Genomic DNA, 19,274 nt, shown 5'->3' with positions numbered 1-19,274 from the left:
GACGTGATTAGGGTGGCCAATCCCGGGATCGGCGGAATCCCGGGATTTGGCCCCTAAAACGCCGGGATTTCAATCCCGGGATTGGAGTTTCCAATCCCGGGATTTCGGGATTAGACTGCGCATGCGCAGTCTAATGCCGGCCAGCGTCTGAGCGTGTGCTCAGACGCTGCCCGGCTTCTCCCTTCCCCGGCAGTACATCCCTGCGCAGCGTGACGAGTACAGAAGTCACGCTGCGCAGGCCAAGCAGCTGCACAGAGCCAGTGTGGCTCTGTGCAGCATGCGTTTGTCCCTGCCCACCAACCCGGCTGGCTCCCCAGAAGCCCGCCCCCCCCACCCCCGGCTCGCTGCCCGCCCCGCTAGCCGCTACCCGCCCATCCACCCACCCTCCAGGCCGGCTCCCCGCCCATCCATCCGGCCGGCTCCCCGCCCATCCACCCGCCGGCTCCCCGGCTCCACAGACACCCGGCCGGCTGGCCGGCCGGCTGCCCACCCACACACCCAGCCGCACCGCACCCCAGCCCACATGTAAGTAAATATGGGGGGCGGCCGGGGTGCGTTTTTTAAATTATGGAAGCCAATCTCGGGATCCCGGGAATCCCGGGATTGGGCATTTTTCAATCACGAAATCCGGGATTGAAAAAATGCTCCGGGATTGGCTTCCCTAGACGTGATGTTGTTTTCTTATGCTAATTAATATATATATATATATATATATATATATATATATATATATATATATATATATATATAATATATACACTAAACATCGGCACTCCCCTTTCCTAGTTTTGGGGTGCCCTATGGCTTGTGACCACATTGTTTAAACAGACATTGTAGGGGCTCTGCACACACTAAATTAACTGATAATAAATAGTGGAGATTTGGTTCATGAATTGATCAATGCATTTAAGCCTGCAGCCCCCTTCACGGGACCCCACTTTTCTGCAGAAAAGTGGGGTCCCGTGAAGGGGGCTGCAGACTTAAATGCATTGATCAATTCATGAACCAAATCTCCACTATTTATTATCAGTTAATTTAGTGTGTGCAGAGCCCCTACAATGTCTATATATATATATATATATATATATATATATATATATATATATATATATATATATATATATATATATAATATTTATTTATATATATATATAAATATATATATATATATACATATATATATATATATATATATATACATACATATATATATATATATATATATATATATATATATATATATATATATATATATAGTCAACAACTATCACAGCAGCTTAACAAGGTTAAATGTTCGTAAGGTAAAATATTTAGAACTTTCCATTTTGACTATCTTGACCAAAAGATGAAGGAGAATAATGGAAAAAGAAACCAGTAACGAAATAAAATGTATTTATTACAATAATTGCAATAAACCACCAATACAACCATCCTGGCATAAATACAGTGTAGCTGGACGATGATTGCTCTACTGCGAAAACATCGGAATTCAGTATAACTCTGAATAAGACCAGTCATTTACATAGTGCACACATATTCTGCAGCGCTTTACAGAGAATATTTGAACATTCACATCAGCCCCTGCCCCAGTGGAACTTACAAGCTATATTCCCTACCACATCTACACGTGCACACATTCGCGCTAGGGTTAATTTTGTTGGGAGCCAATGAACCTATTAGTATACTTTTGGATTATGGGAGGAAACCAGAGTACCCGGAGGAAACCCACTCAATAGGTTCAATAGTAGAGAGTTAGCAGAAGTGTTGTAGGTGACAATGTTGAAGTAGTTATAGGAGTAGGGAAGAGGTAGATAATGTTAAATGGATTATGTCAGACATGGAAAGACAGTGGGTGGTATTCAATGCCGCCAGTGAGGGGGTTTGTGCGGCGAGGATGGCTTGTTTTCAGCGAGAATCGACGAAAACAAGCCATCCTCCCTGTCTAACCCCTCATTGCCCACTCACTGTATTCAATGTTCCGGGGCAAACCCTGCTGCATTTTGTGATGAGCCCCGCCATTTTGATGGCTGCACTCAATGTTTTCCAACCTGCTGAAAAGAACCAGCGAGGTGGAAATGACTGGTGAAGGGGGTCAATTGAACACTGAAGGTGAACACTGAAGGTGAACAATGATGGCGAGCTATCGGCACTGCTTGCCGTCATAGCTTGCCTTAAGGGCTTTGATATATACCCCAGTGTGGGGTTTTTGAAAGTTGTTTGGTGGAACTGGATGATAGTTCATGCCACAGATAGATTGGGGATAGAATTATTAGCGAAGAAGTAGTTGTAGTTATGTTTTCAAGCACAGCATGTAACATCAAAAAGAAGTAAATATAGATAAACTATATTAAAAAAGGCGCTTGGTATGGGTGTGCTTGGCCAGAAGCAGCAATCCAATCAAAGGAGGAGTCACCTCCAATACAGTATACACACGGAAAAAGGGGGGGTAGGATGCGCTAGCAAGTTGTTATAGCATTAATTTTGTATAAAAAGGAAATTCTGGTCAGGTGTAAGAAAAGGAATGTACAATTTATTATACAACACAATAAAACACAGTGTAATATCATGTATTACACTGTGTTTTATTGTGTTGTATAATAAATTGTACATTCCTTTTCTTACACCTGACCAGAATTTCCTTTTTATACAAAATTAATGCTATAACAACTTGCTAGCGCATCCTACCCCCCCTTTTACAGCATGTAACATGACAGTTAGGGGCTGATTGGCTGGTAACATCGTAACATAGTAATTAAGGCTGAAAAAAGATGTTAGTCCATCAAGTTCAACCTATCTCACTTGTAACTACTGACTTGTGTAAGTCATATCTATAGGATTCCCTTAGTGGCCAAAAATGCATCCAGTTTTGATTTAAGTTAATTAACAGTAGTTGCTGTAATCACCCCCACCTGCAAAGGCGTACAGAGGGTGCAGGGGATGCAATTGCTATGGGGCCCGGCCGTTTGGGAGGCCCAAGGTCCCAGCAGGCTATTCCCTGCACCCTCTTTAATTATTTTTTTTAGTTTAATAAAGTTTTAACTCAATCATGGCTGCGCTGCCATCTTTTAGACGCCGCCCCCCTTCAGTGACTGACAGCAGTGTGTAAGTGAGTGCGCAGCGCAGCAGCAGGACACACATGACAGGAACCGCTCCAGAGCCTTCGTGGCCAGAGGCACTGCACAGCAGAACACACCGATATCGGGGCACAGGAGACCATCCACTGAAGGAGCTGGCACACAGCACAACCCGACAATGCTGGGGCACAGGAGACCCTACAATGACGGAGCTGGCGCCGGCTTCAGCGACTTAGAAATTGCTGGGTTTTTACCACATTTCCATTTTAGTACATCCCGGCATTTATCTCTCCCCTCGCTCTTTCTTGTGTGGGGGCCCTTTTCAAAATTTTGCTATGGGGCCCAGAAAGTTCTAGTTACGCCCCTGCCCACCGGCAATGAGTTTTACTGCTCTAATGGTGAAGAATCCTCTTCTTAATTCAGTATGGAATTTAATGTCCTCGATCCACAGTACATGGCCGCGTGTCCTAAGTATAGGCCTGTTAGTGAACAAATCATCTCCCAGTTCCATATGATTCCCAATACTGTATTTTAACATACTAATCATATCACCTCTCAACCTCCGTTTCTCCAGTGAAAACATATTCTGCCTGCTTAACCTATCTTTGTATTCTAGTGATTCTAGACCTTTTACTAGCTTAGTTGCCCTTCTCTGTACATTTTCCCATTCATTTATGTCCTTTCTAAGGTGTGGTGTCCAGAAATGAACACAATATTCCAAGTGTGGGCTCACCAATGCCTTGTAAAGAGGCACTATCACATTGGCATCCCTTGAATCCATACCCCTTTTTATGCATGCCAGTGTCCGGTTTGCTTTTGCTGCTGCACTTGCCCAATTTTTTATCTATGATGACCCTAAGTCCTTCTCTACAGCCGAATTCGCTATAATAACTCCATTCAGCCTATAAGTAGCTTGTTCATTTTTGTTCCCATAATGAATGACTTTACATTTTTCAACGTAAAACTGCATTTTTCACCTTTTCGCTTACCTTTCCAGTTTATTTAAGTCACTTTGTAGTGTTTCCACATCCCCTCCTGAGTTAATTTCCTTACTCAATTTTGTATCGTCCACAAATATTGCAATTTTACTCACTATGTTACTTCCAATATCATTAATGAATATATTAAACAAGGTGGGTCCCAATATTGAACCTTACGGGATTATATTTTGGACCTTACCCCAGCTGGAATGTATGCCATTTACCACCACTCTCTGTCCCTGATTGTGCAACCAGTTTTTAATCCAATTACAAATTTTATATTCTAACCCTAACTTACCTAGTTTCCTTAATAACCTTTTATGAGGCACCGTGTCAAAAGCTTTAGCGAAATCAAGCAGTATTACATCAACAGATTTCCATAAGTCCAGTGACTTCCTGATAGAAGCTAATTAAATTAGTCTGACATGATCTATTTTTGATGAACCCATGCTGAGCCTTACTTATCACTTTCTCCTGTTCGAAGACAGTTTGGATACTATCTCTTATTATTCCTTCTAATATTTTCCCCACAATGGATGTAAGGCTGACTGTTCTATAATTTTTAGGGTTAGTTTTGCTACCTCTCTTCCTTATTGGTACTACGTTAGCTATGTGGCAGTCCCTTGGTACTGTCCCAGAGTTTATTGATTCCTCGTATATATCAGATATGGTAGTGCTGTGATAGAACTCAATTCTTTAAGTATCCTAGGGTGTATTTAGTCCGGGCCAGGAGATTTGTTACTATTTAGGTTCTGTAATCTAATTTTGACTATTTCCTCACTCAAACATACAGTTTGGGAGTAATCAAGAGCCGAGCATTTAATCTGTGGGAGATCTTCTGAAGATTCTTCCCTTGTAAATACCGAAGCAAAAAATTAATTGAATAATTTCCATCCTTAACCGTTTCCTGTTTGGTACTTTACCTCTTTCCACTTTAAAGAAAATAATGAGAAGTATTAGGATATTGTTCTAATATTCCCTATTCTCCGCCTGACAGCTGTTATGACAGATTTATTTTTTAAACTGTAAATGAGTGGATTGAGCATGGGGATGGCAGTAGTGTTAAATAGGGCGAAGAGTTTTATGGAGTCCAAACTCCTACTTAGGTTTGGTGACAGATACTGACTAGTAAGAGTTGTGTAGAGCAATAAGACAACTGTGAGGTGTGAGGAACATGTGTAGAAGGCTTTACGCCGGCCAATAGCAGACGGGATCTTCAGTATGGTGCTTATTATAAAAATATAGGAAATAAAAGTGAGCACAAATGGGGTTAGGTTAAAGAGAAACAACCCTTCAATAAAAAACAACATTTCTAATATCGAGGTATCATCACAAGTCATTTTTATCAGGGGAACAATGTCACAGAAGAAGTGGTTGATTTCAATGGACGAATAGCAAGTAAAGCTGCAGAGTATTGCAACAGGTGGAATGATCTGCAAAAACCCCCACAACCAACAGGCAGATGCCATCAAAGAACATGTTCTAGGACTCATTATCATGTGATAGTGTAACGGCTTACAGATGGCGACATAGCGATCATAACTCATTGCTGTCAGTATAAATAGCTCATGACCTGTTAGCGATCCAAACAAGTACGTCTGTATCATACAGGAAAGGTAAGATACGGTATTGTCATGAGTAATGAAACTCACAAGGACCTTATGTAGACTGATAGTGCAACATGACATATCCACTATGGACAGGTTTGCCAGGAAGAAGTACATAGGTGTGTGGAGGTGATGGTCTAGACAGACCAGTAGAAGTATGGTCACATTACCACCAAGCGTGATGAGATAAATCAGCAGAACCAGACAAAAGATTGGAGCCTGCAGCTCTGGGTCATCTGTGATCCCCATCATGATGAAGTATTTGACATTGGTCTGGTTTGTATAGATATGTTGACCTCGTTCTAAGACCAGAAAGAGAAACCAAATATTTAATATTGAATCAATTTTTATGCAAAAATCAAGTAAACTGTCTAGCTAGTAAAAATAAAACAACAAAAATTATAGTTTCACCATAAGCATAAAATAAATGTATTATCATAAAAAAAAGCTTGCGAGCAGGGCCCTCTTACCTCTATTTTCCCAATTGTAATTTAGGGTGAAATTCAATAGGATGAGAGAGTCAGAAAGTGAGATATTTGGTAAGAAATCTCGAGTTTTTTTAAAGCACCAATCATTTATACTTCAAAACCAGTTTGATTTTGAAGTGTATGTGATTGCTGCTTTAAAAAAAATGGATATTTCTTACGAAATATCTCACTCTTAGAACAGGAGAAAGTGATAAGTAAGGCTCAGCCTGGGTTCATCAAAATTGGGGACAGAGAGTGGTTGTAAATTGTAAACATTCCAGCTGGGGTAAGGTCCAAAGCGGAGTCCCGCAAGGTTCAATATTGGGACCCACTTTGTTTAACATATTCATTAATGATACTAGAAGTGACTTGGGGCCAGATGTATCAAGCTTCAAAAGTGATAAAATGGAGAATGATGAACAACCAGCCAATCAGCTCCTACTTGTCATGTCATAAGCTGGGTTTGAAAAATAACAGGTAGGAGATGATTGGCTGGCTGTTTATCACTCTTTACTTTATCACTTTTTGAATCTTGATACATCTGGCCCTAAAGTAAAATTGCAATATTTGCAGACAACATGAAATTGAGTAAGGAAATTAACTCAGGAGAGGATGTGGAAACACTACAAAGTGAAAGGTTGGCGGAAAGGTGGAAAATGCAGTTTAACGTTGAAGTCATTCAATTTGGGAACAAATGTGAACAAGCTACTTATAGGCTAAAAGGAGTTTTAATATAGGGATTTCTGCTGTAGAGAAGAACTTGGGGGTCATCATAGATGAAATATTGGGTAATAGTGCACACTGCTCAAGTGCAGCAGCAAAAGCAAACTGGACACTGGCATGCAATAAAAGTGGTATGGATACAAGGAATGCCAATGTGATAGTGCCTCTTTACAAAGCATTGGTGAGACCGCACTTGGAAAATTGTGTTCAGTTCTGGGCACTGCACTTTAAAAAGGACATCCATGAATTGGAACAGGTACAGAGAAGGGCAACTAAGCTAGTAAAAGGTCTCGAATCACTAGAATACAAAGATAGGTTACAATGTGGGGGTAATATCCGAAGATATATGGTCAGGGGTCAATCTTCAACAATCAGCGCTTGAATATCTACCGCACATCCCTTAAGGATAGCAAGTGTCTCCTCTTCTCTGAGACAGATAAGCACAATTCAAAAGGGTAACCAGATTTCAGGATTCCCTCCAATCTTCAATGGACACAGAAACCTCTTCCCATAAGTAATTGCAGGAATCCAAAAAGAGAGGAGAGGTATATAGTGTAACACCACTTTATTTCATAAAAAACACCACATAAAACATAACAATTACGTCCCCTGAGAGAGAAGAGGAGTGGATTTTACCAGAGAAGACGGAGAACCGGATAAAAGGCTCTCATACAAGCATAGGTGGAACTCAGATGACACAACCTGGGTAGGATCCACAGAATACGCCCGATGAGAGTTCCACTTCTCCCCCTCTCTCAGTCCAAACACAGCACTACCAACGCGTTTCGGACACCTATGTGTCCCACATACAAGTCTGGAGCACTATGTTAGGAGTCGCCGTATTGTTATTGCTATGCGCTATGATATCGTAATGACATAAGTTATCTTCTTATACCATTATAGTGTTAGTGCATTTAATCAATTTTGCATAAAGTATCAGCAATTGTTCGCTTCTATAAAAGAAGGCAGTATTCTGCAGCTATTAAGTTGCTGCTTGACATCTAACGCATAGATAGCTTCACACATGAATTGATCTCATAGTGTCAGGTAGTGATGTTATTCATTGAATCTTTATTCACTAAGGGGTACACACTATCCAATTAGTTGGCCCCACGTGCAATAAGACTAAAGTCTGGAAAAAGCGCTTATGTCAGGAGTAACAGTATTTTACAACTGATGCACGCTGTGGTAATATAATGTCATAAACTAGCCCAATTGCATGGGTGTCTTCATGTACTGTTACCGTGATAGTACATTCACATCAGCTCTATATGCAGTGTAAGCAATTTCCAATGAAAGTCGCTTCTATAAGGATGATAGTATTCTGCGGCTGTTAAATTTATATTCAATATTCGATGTACAGGTGGTTTCACACTTTATTACAGTCTTATAATGTCTGGCACCGGTACTAGTATGTCACGATCCGAGCTGTCAGACAGACTTTCTTACCGGCTAAGTGCCTCCGCAGGTTCAGCTTGCGGTCCAGACGTCATCTCTGCTGGCCTCCTGTCTCCCAGTGACAGTCCCCAGGGCACGGCAATCCACCTGTCCGCCGCCATTGCTCCCAGTATCAAGCATGGTGTGCACAAACACACTTTCCCGCCATAGCAGACATGGGGGCTGCCATGTTCTTTCCAGTCACATGTCTGTACTGTCCAATCCTGATGGTTCTGATCTCCCAGTCATACCTGCCCGGCCAATCCTGGCCACTCAGTGGGTATAAGTATGCTGGGAGCTCTCAGAACCATTGCTAGTGCTTCAGTTGTCTCCAGTGTATGGTCAGCTGTCCTTGTCTCCGTGCAAGTGTATTTCTCTGCTGGTGTTGTTTTCCATGCTGCAGTGTGTTCCAGGTTGTTCCATCTCCTGTGAAGTCCAGGTTATTCCACCGCCTGTGATCCTGCCTCTCAGCCCAGCGACCAAGCCTAGCTCCGGGACTCTGGTCCTTCCGATGCTCCAGCATCATCCACCATTGATGTTTCATCGCTAGTCCGATATTCCGGATCTCCTGCTTCCGTCCGTCATTCCGGACCCACAGTCATCTCCCGTCCGTCATTCCGGACCCACAGTCTCCTTCCATATCCGATACCCGAATCCGATGTTCCCACATCATTATCGATAGTCCGATATTCCGGATCTCCAAGCCAAGCTTCCGTCATTCCGGACCCACAGTCAAGCTCAAGTCTTCCGTCCGTCATTCCGGACCCACAGTCTTCACATCCGATGTTCCACCATCGATCCCACATCACATCACATCTGTAAAGTATTGCAATCTGCATGAACTCTGTTATTTCTCCTGCATACTTTACTGTCTGTTTATATTACAACCATCTGCAAATAAACTCCGGTTGTATTTTACCTCTGACTGCTTATTGGCTCTGGGTGCACTGTCGCGCAGTCCATGCGCAAGGGTCCTCTCCAACCTCCCCGGTTCAGGTACCGGTCCAGGTCCCCACCAGAGGTCTCAGTCTTGTCGACTAAGCCCCCTGGTGTGACAGTAAGCACTAGCCAAATGGATCCAGCCGCAAACCAAGCATCTCCACCCAGCCCTGTACAGCAACTGGCTGTTCGCTTGGATCAGCAAGAGGCTGCGCAGAGCCAAGTGATTCATTGTCTGCAAGATCTGTCTTCCCGGCTGGATAAGCTACAGACCACTTTCAGTGGCCCTGAGCCTGTCAGAGAACTTCCAAGTCCAGTTCATCCTCCTGTAATGGCTGCTGCACCTCGCCTTCATCTGTCTGTCCCCACCAAGTATGATGGGAACCCCAAGACCTGTCGAGGTTTTCTCAATCAGTGTGAGATTCACTTCGAGCTGCAACCCAGCAACTTCCCTACTGAAAGGGTCAAGATCGCCTACATCATCTCCCTCCTGTGTGGAGCAGCGTTAGAATGGGCGTCTCCCTTATGGGAAAGATCTGATGCCATCCTGTCCAATTACAAGGACTTCGTGTCAACATTCCGGCGTATCTTCGATGAGCCTGGGCGATCAGCATCTGCCTCCACTGAACTCCTCCGTCTCAGACAGGGATCCCGCTCCGTCGGGCAATATCTGGTCCAGTTCCAGATTCTGCTGTCTGAACTCTCCTGGTGTGATGGGCCCTTATACGCAGCTTTCTGGCATGGCCTATCCGATCGTATTAAGGATGAACTCGCTACCAGAGACTTACCCTCAGGTCTAAGTGACCTTATTTCATTGTGTATCAAAGTAGACCTACGCTTCAGAGAAAGGGCTGTAGAACGTCACAAGAGCGCTCCAGTTAGAGTGCCAACTCCTCCGCCTTCTTTACCCACTGCTCCTGCAGTCCATTCCAAAGAAGAACCAATGGAGATAAACCGTTTCCGTTTGTCTCCAGGAGAACGTCGACGTCGACGGTTGGCACAGCTCTGCCTGTATTGTGCCGATCCTGCACATCAAATTTCTGCATGCCCAAAGCGTCAGGAAAACTCCTCCTCCTAGCCCGTCAAGGAGAGGGTAGGCTAGGAGTAATTAAGTCCTCTCCATCAGCAACTGATTGTGTCCTTCCAGTTTCCCTACAAGTTGGTCAGCATTTCAAGACTGTCTCCGCACTTCTTGATTCCGGTGCCGCTGGCAACTTCGTTACTGCAGAACTGGTCCGCAAGTGGGGGTTACCCACTGAAAGTCTTTCCAAGACTGTCTTCCTTACTGCTGTGGATGGCAGTAGGATTCCTGATGCGACAGTCTCCCGCAGAACTTTGCCACTTACAGTGAAAGTGGGAGTCCTGCACACTGAACTTTTGTCCTTCCTGGTTTTACCCCGAGCCACTCATGCTCTGGTTCTGGGTTTACCCTGGCTCCGTCTTCACAATCCTCGTCTTGATTGGAAGACATCTGAAATCCTTTCCTGGGATCCTTCCTGCTCCGGTACCTGTCTCCAAAAGGTACTCCCAGCTCGTCATTCTTCAGCCGATGCAGCAGACCTTCCGCCTCTTCCCTACCAAGAGTACTCAGATGTATTCAGCAAGTCTGGCGCTGATGTCCTACCTCCTCACAGACCGTGGGATTGCCCTATCGATCTTATCCCAGGCAAAGAACCACCCAGAGGTAGAACCTATCCTCTCTCTCTTCCAGAGACTCAAGCCATGACCAATTACATCAAGGAAAATCTGGCAAAGGGATTCATCCGTCCTTCAACTTCTCCTGCTGGCGCAGGATTCTTCTTCGTAAAGAAGAAGGATGGAGGCCTACGTCCCTGCATTGATTATCGCGGCCTCAATGACATTACAGTAAAGAACCGATATCCGTTGCCCCTCATCACCGAGCTGTTTGACCGTGTCAGCGGTGCAACCATCTTCACGAAACTCGACCTGAGGGGTGCATATAATCTCATCCGCATACGAGAGGGCGACGAGTGGAAGACGGCGTTTAATACCAGAGACGGCCACTATGAGTACCTCGTCATGCCCTTCGGGCTCAGCAATGCCCCAGCCGTGTTCCAGCACTATGTCAATGAGATTTTTCGGGACATTCTGTATCGTCATGTAGTTGTATATCTCGATGACATTTTAATCTACGCCAATAACATCACAGAACATCGTTATTGGGTCAAAGAGGTTCTGTCCCAGCTGCGAGCTAATCATCTCTACTGTAAACTGGAGAAGTGTGTCTTCGAGGTGAAGTCTATACCCTTCCTAGGGTACATTGTCTCCGGTTCCGGTCTTCAAATGGATCCAGGAAAACTGCAGGCCATCCAAGATTGGCCAATTCCCTCTTCGCTGAAAGGTATTCAACGTTTCCTGGGTTTTGCCAATTATTACAGAAAATTCATTCGTAATTTCTCGTCTATTGTGGCTCCAATCACTGCCTTAACGAAAAAGGGGTCTAATCCAGCGAAGTGGCCGGCAGAAGCCATCGAAGCCTTCCATCTGTTGAAACAGAGGTTCACTTCCGCTCCTGTTTTAAGACAACCTGATACCACCTTGCCCTTTATTCTCGAGGTTGATGCCTCCTCCGTGGGTGTTGGGGCAGTCCTCTCGCAGAAAGCGCCCGATGGTCGTCTTCATCCCTGTGGGTTCTACTCCCGTAAGTTCCTGCCTGCAGAGCGTAACTATGCCATCGGTGACCAAGAGCTCCTCGCCATCAAGTTGGCATTAGAAGAATGGAGATATCTTCTAGAGGGCGCTGTTCATGAGATCACAATTATCACAGACCATAGGAATCTTCTGTATCTCAAGTCTGCTCAATGTTTAAATCCCCGTCAAGCCAGATGGACACTTTTCTTTTCCAGGTTCCGTTTCAAGCTGTCGTTCTGTCCAGGGACACAAAACCGAAAAGCTGATGCCCTTTTTCCGCTCATGGGAGCAAGAAAGTGAGTCTAAGTCCACACATCAACATTTCATTATTGATCCAGTGGCCTTCTCCGCAACGAGAGTTTCAAATCTCATGCCCCCTACAGGGAAAAGATATGTAAAGCCAGCTCTAAGAAAGAAGTTGCTCTGTTGGGCGCATTCTTCAAAATTCGCTGGCCATACAGGCATTCAGAAAACTTACGAGTTTATCACCAGGTCCTACTGGTGGCCGTCCCTCAAACAGGATGTACAGGACTTTGTTTCCTCTTGTGCTAAATGTGCTCAGCACAAGACCAGTCGTCAGTCTCCTCCTGGGCAATTGATGCCACTGTCAGTGCCACATCATCTTTGGACGCATATCTCTATGGACTTTGTAACTGATCTTCCAGAGTCTGACAAATTCACCACCATCTGGGTGATTGTTGACCGGTTCACCAAGATGGCTCACTTCGTTCCCCTCACCGGTCTTCCGTCAGCTTCCAAGCTGTCCCAGCTCTTCATCAAAGAGATATTCAAGCTTCATGGACTGCCTCTTGAAATCATCTCCGATAGAGGAGTCCAATTCGTAGCCAAATTCTGGCGAAGCCTGTGCTCCCTGCTTCAAATCAAGTTAAAGTTTTCCACAGCCTACCACCCTCAAACCAATGGCCAAACGGAGAGGGTGAATCAGGACCTTGAAGCATTTCTCCGCACATATGTCTCTTCTTCCCAAGATGACTGGGCTCAACTCCTTCCATGGGCAGAGTTCTGCCATAATAACCAATATCATTCTTCATCAAATGTCACTCCATTCCTTGCCAACTATGGGTTTCATCCTCGAGTTCCTGACTTCACTCTGCAACCTGTGTCCTCTGTTCCAGCGGTCGACACGACCATCCGGCAATTCGTCAAATCCTGGAAGCTCATTCGTTCTTCACTCCTGAAAGCTTCAAGCAGGTACAAAAAATTTGCCGACAGGAAACGCAGAGCTGTGCCAGCCCTCCGTCCAGGAGATCGTGTCTGGTTGTCAACCAAGAATCTTCGATTGAGAGTGCCATCGATGAAGTTTGCTCCCCGATATATTGGTCCTTTCCCAGTTGAGCGAGTCGTCAATCCAGTAGCTTACAAGCTCAAGTTGCCGCCCTATTTGAAAGTGCCAGCTACATTCCATATTTCGCTTCTCAAGCCGCTGGTTCTGAATCGCTTTCATTCCAAGCTCCCCAAGGCTCCTAAGGTTTGCACCCAGCGTGGAACAGAATATGAGGTCAGTAAAATCTTGGACTCTCGCATCCGATATGGTCGTCTGCAATGTCTGATCGATTGGAAGGGCTACGGCCCCGAAGAGCGATCATGGACCAATGCCATCGATGTCCATGCTCCCAGACTCATCCGGGCGTTCCACTCCAAGTTTCCCCGCAAGCCTAAAAGGTGTCCTGGGGCCACCCTTAAAGGAAGGGGGGTGCTGTCACGATCCGAGCTGTCAGACAGACTTTCTTACCGGCTAAGTGCCTCCGCAGGTTCAGCTTGCGGTCCAGACGTCATCTCTGCCGGCCTCCTGTCTCCCAGTGACAGTCCCCAGGGCACGGCAATCCACCTGTCCGCCGCCATTGCTCCCAGTATCCAGCATGGTGTGCACAAACACACTTTCCCGCCATAGCAGACATGGGGGCTGCCATGTTCTTTCCAGTCACATGTCTGTACTGTCCAATCCTGATGGTTCTGATCTCCCAGTCATACCTGCCCGGCCAATCCTGGCCACTCAGTGGGTATAAGTATGCTGGGAGCTCTCAGAACCATTGCTAGTGCTTCAGTTGTCTCCAGTGTATGGTCAGCTGTCCTTGTCTCCGTGCAAGTGTATTTCTCTGCTGGTGTTGTTTTCCATGCTGCAGTGTGTTCCAGGTTGTTCCATCTCCTGTGAAGTTCAGGTTATTCCACCGCCTGTGATCCTGCCTCTCAGCCCAGCGACCAAGCCTAGCTCCGGGACTCTGGTCCTTCCGATGCTCCAGCATCATCCACCATCGATGTTTCATCGCTAGTCCGATATTCCGGATCTCCTGCTTCCGTCCGTCATTCCGGACCCACAGTCATCTCCCGTCCGTCATTCCGGACCCACAGTCTCCTTCCATATCCGATACCCGAATCCGATGTTCCCACATCATTATCGATAGTCCGATATTCCGGATCTCCAAGCCAAGCTTCCGTCATTCCGGACCCACAGTCAAGCTCAAGTCTTCCGTCCGTCATTCCGGACCCACAGTCTTCACATCCGATGTTCCACCATCGATCCCACATCACATCACATCTGTAAAGTATTGCAATCTGCATGAACTCTGTTATTTCTCCTGCATACTTTACTGTCTGTTTATATTACAACCATCTGCAAATAAACTCCGGTTGTATTTTACCTCTGACTGCTTATTGGCTCTGGGTGCACTGTCGCGCAGTCCATGCGCAAGGGTCCTCTCCAACCTCCCCGGTTCAGGTACCGGTCCAGGTCCCCACCAGAGGTCTCAGTCTTGTTGACTAAGCCCCCTGGTGTGACATAGTAATTGTATCTTTTTGCTCCAGAGTATACACTATCCAGACATTTAGCCCCACATGCAATCGGGGTGAAATCTGTAAGGAGCGCGTCTGTCACAATGGTAGTGTTTTATAACAGTTATATGTTGCGGTATTGTGGTAATTTAAACTGACACACTTGTATGAGTGTCTTAGTATACTGTTGCAGTCAGTATTAATACACTGTTCGAATTATCAATCCTAAATAAAGTACACGCAGTTTCCGTTGAGGACTGCTTCTGTCAAAGTGACAGTATTTTGCGGCTATTACGTATCGTAGCGGAGTAATGCAACACACAATATATATAATTTAGGGTAATCCCATTATGTCACAGTGCAATTTAAAGTTTAAAATATGAAAGAGGAAGAGAGCAGCATCCCTCCTTAGACAGAGGGGTGAGCTGCGTGCCAATGCGCATTTCGCGTTAGCTTTTTCATAGGCAAACCCGGCTATCGGGTTGAGGGAGGTTTTATAGCAGGTAAAGGGACCTCCGTTTCCTTTTTGTTTGATTGACACTCCTGTCAACCAATCCGCTGATTTCTTGAACGAGGCATATGTCTATTGCGCTGATTAGGATGTATATGGATGTATTTTTTGGTCGATAATTATCTGGACCACTTGGTTCACCCTTGATTATTTCATCATCATTCATGTGTTGTATTCCCTATCTTATTTTTCTATTTTTCAGAATTCCCATAAGCTGGAGAAGAGCAAATAACCTAAAGGAATAATTGGTCAGGAGTCATTTTGACAAACCTAAATGAACTGACAAAAAAATCAAAGGATCATACAAATGCGGTGGCTGCAAAGCTTGCAGCTACATGCAGAAAACTACTGAATTCCAGGACAAATACGGTCAAACACATACCATCATGGACTACATTAATTGCAAAACAACAGGACTCGTATACTGTTTAGTATGCGAATGCAATAAAAAATATGTGGGAATGACCACAAGGCCGTTTAAACAGAGAGTTCTGGAGCATGTTGGCTCAATTAGGAACAGCAGGGAAGACCAGAGAAAATTCAAACAACTAACATCGGTGGCCAGACATTACCATGATAAACATGAATCTAATCCAAAAAACTTGAGAGCCTTCGGTCTGGAACAAATGCACTTAATCCCATTATGTCACAGTGCAATTTAAAGTTTAAAATATGAAAGAGGAAGAGAGCAGCATCACTCCTTAGACAGAGGGGTAAGCTGCGTGCCAATGCGCATTTCGCGTTAGCTTTTTCATAGGCAAACCCGGCTATCGGGTTGAGGGAGGTTTTATAGCAGGTAAAGGGACCTCCGTTTCCTTTTTGTTTGATTAACACTCCTGTCAACCAATCCGCTGATTTCTTGAACGAGGCATATATCTATTGCGCTGATTAGGATGTATATGGATGTATTTTTTGGTCGATAATTATCTGGACCACTTGGTTCACCCTTGATTATTTCATCATCATTCATGTGTTGTATTCCCTATCTTATTTTTCTATTCATTTGTTATTTGGATACTATAATTTTTATTTTTTCAGCTAGTATATACAGTTCATTTGTGAGTGTTTATTGTACTATTTTAGTACATGAAAATTGTATTGTGCTAATGGTGACAGTGTTTAAATCATTATCAAACTATGTGCAAAAAAGTATAGTGCAACATTTTTTTTTAAAAATAATACATTTCCATATGTGAAATTACACAGTTAGTGGTTAGTAACTTATTTATAAAGTATATAAAGTGAGCAGATATTTATTATCTGAATTTTTGAAAAGCATTGGTGAATACAGATATTTATTATCTGAATTTTGGGTACAGAGTGGATTCCTGTTGAGAAAATGTGTATCTAAAGTGTGATTGCAAATACCATAAAATGAAATAAAATAAATAAAATAGTCTTGTGACATATTCATTGTTAGTGAAATCATGTTTGTGAAAAGTGTATATTAATTGGGTTTTTTTTTGGTTTAGCTTTATCCGATTAATTTTGATTATTGTATATATAACAGGCCAGGAACTCCCTAACACGGGAAATCAAGCTGGCAAAAAAAAGATTCTCAGACAAGCTGGCGAACAACCTGTCAACCAACGACCCCGCGTCAGCTTGGAGAGGCATGCAAGCTATAACCAACTACAAGATCTCTCGAACCCCCTCCACCATGCACCAGAAACTAGTGAACGAGCTGAACGATTTCTACTGCAGGTTCGAGAAGGAAGCTACCTGCATCAGTCCTACCCCTGACCGGGGCAAAATGGCTTGCCCACCCTCCTTCCAAAACTGCCACCCCCAGACTCTCCAGGTGGACCAAACAGAGGTAGAAGGAATGTTCAAGAGGGTCAACCCTAGGAAAGCTGGAGGCCCAGACGGAGTGTCTCCATCTGCCCTCAAGACCTGTGCAACACAGCTAGCCCCTATCTTTACCAGGATTTTCAACACTTCACTAGAAATGTGCAAGGTACCCACCTGCTTCAAAGCCTCAATTATCGTCCCGGTTCCCAAGAGCTCAACTGCGAAAGACCTCAATGACTACAGGCCGATTGCACTAACATCGGTGGTCATGAAAGTGCTTGAACGCATGGTGCTGAACCACCTGAGAGTTGTGACAAATGCTCACCTCGACCCCCTGCAGTTTGCCTACCGAGCAAACAGAAGTGTCGAGGATGCAGTCAACCTAGGGCTGCACCACATTCTACAGCACCTGGACAGTCCAGGCACCTATGCAAGGATACTATTTGTTGATTTCAGCTCGGCATTCAACACTATCATCCCTCACATCCTGGAGCCAAAACTCCGTTCACTAGGAGTCCCAGAACCTACATGCTCCTGGATCACTGACTTCCTGACTGAAAGGAAACAGGCGGTGAAAGCAGGCGCATTCATTTCAAACACATGCACAATTAGCACCGGTGCCCCTCAAGGATGTGTCCTCTCCCCCCTGCTCTTCTCCCTCTACACAAACGACTGCACCTCAGAAGAACAGTCAGTAAAAATTATAAAATTTGCAGACGACACAACGGTTATTGGCCTAATCATGGATGGAAACGAGTCGGCATACAGACGGGAGGTGGATCGGCTAACTAAATGGTGTAGCGGAAACAACCTTGACCTCAACCCCCTCAAAACGGTGGAGATGGTGGTGGACTTCAGAAGGAAACCAAATGCCATGCACCCACTCATAATATCTGACAGAGTAGTGTCGAGGGTCGACTCCTTCAAATTCCTAGGAACAAAGATTTCCTGCGACCTCAAATGGGGTCCCAACATCATTACAACTGTCAAGAAGGCTCAGCAGCGGTTGTTCTTCCTGAGGCAACTCAAGAAATTCAACATCCCGCAGGAGCTGCTGCTCATCTTCTACACTGCCATAGTAGAGTCTGTCCTTTGCTCCTCGATCACAATCTGGTTCGGAGGAGCAAACGAGAATGACAGACGAAAGTTGCAAAGAGTGGTGAGGATGGCAGAAAAGATCATTGGGGCGGAGCTCCCCACTGTCCAAGAACTATACCTAGCCAGGGTCAATAAGCGTGCAGGAAAGATCTTGGCGGACAAGCTACACCCTGGCCACAACCTGTTTGAACCCCTTCCGTCAGGCAGACGTTTTAGGTCCATCCCAGCAAAGACGACAAGAACTACAAAAGGCTTCTTCCCAATAGCTGTCCACCAACTAAACCGTATTGAACATACCAAATACTAACTCGAACTTTTCTAGATACATGTGAAATGTATGTGATGTATGTTTATGCCTCTCTTCCCACCCCCTTTGTGTTCCCTGATTGATGCTGCACTGTTACCACAAAAAATTCCAAGCATACGCAAGTATACCTGGCCAATAAAGATGATTCTGATTCTGATTCTGATTCTGATATGTATTTTCTTCTGTTTCTCTATATTTCCCATTATCTATTATCCATGATGGTTGTTCTTTTTATTTATTATGATAGGAATACGTTGTAATTTATATGGTCGTTAAGGCCTTTAGGTTCTAGGCCATCCAACAGGAAAGTCCAGTAACTTTCTTTTTTTTAAAGTTCCTGGGTGAGATTACCCCCTCGTATTCCCAAGTGCATTTGTTCCAGACCGAAGGCTCTCAAGTTTTTTGGATTAGATTCATGTTTATCATGGTAATGTCTGGCCACCGATGTTAGTTGTTTGAATTTTCTCTGGTCTTCCCTGCTGTTCCTAATTGAGCCAACATGCTCCAGAACTCTCTGTTTAAACGGCCTTGTGGTCATTCCCACATATTTTTTATTGCATTCGCATACTAAACAGTATACGAGTCCTGTTGTTTTGCAATTAATGTAGTCCATGATGGTATGTGTTTGACCGTATTTGTCCTGGAATTCAGTAGTTTTCTGCATGTAGCTGCAAGCTTTGCAGCCACCGCATTTGTATGATCCTTTGATTTTTTTGTCAGTTCGTTTAGGTTTGGCAAAATGACTCCTGACCAATTTGTCCTTTAGGTTATTTGCTCTTCTCCAGCTTATGGGAATTCTGAAAAATAGAAAAATAAGATAGGGAATACAACACATGAATGATGATGAAATAATCAAGGGTAAACCAAGTGGTCCAGATAATTATCGACCAAAAAATAC

General features: G+C 44.4%; 1 protein-coding gene across 1 annotated transcript; it reads right to left on the bottom strand.

Moving 5' to 3' along the window:
- Window positions 1-5,010: 5,010 nt before the first annotated feature.
- LOC146036464 (olfactory receptor 6C74-like) lies at window positions 5,011-18,914 on the bottom strand. Its single transcript, XM_083160460.1, has 2 exons — window positions 18,728-18,914; window positions 5,011-5,963 (listed from the first exon to the last, which is right to left on the bottom strand). The coding sequence occupies exons 1-2, from the start codon at window positions 18,912-18,914 to the stop codon at window positions 5,011-5,013; spliced, it is 1,140 nt and encodes a 379-aa protein (XP_083016586.1).
- Between the last annotated feature and the right edge of the window lie 360 nt (window positions 18,915-19,274).

The sequence above is a fragment of the Crinia signifera genome, chromosome 9 (assembly GCF_055691185.1).
Source record: "Crinia signifera chromosome 9, ASM5569118v1, whole genome shotgun sequence".
NCBI classification, from domain to species: domain Eukaryota; kingdom Metazoa; phylum Chordata; class Amphibia; order Anura; family Myobatrachidae; genus Crinia; species Crinia signifera.
The sequence above is the reverse complement of the archived record's forward strand: the minus strand, read 5'-3'. Positions and strand labels throughout refer to the sequence as shown.

Bases quoted from the DNA above. Each gene is read 5' to 3' on its own strand.
- LOC146036464 (XM_083160460.1), bottom strand. From the start codon at position 18,914: ATGACCACAAGGCCGTTTAAACAGAGAGTTCTGGAGCATGTTGGCTCA. The intron at 5,964-18,727 runs GTAATCTCACCC...TTCTGGTCTTAG, and splicing joins GCACTTGGGAATACGAGGGG to AACGAGGTCAACATATCTAT.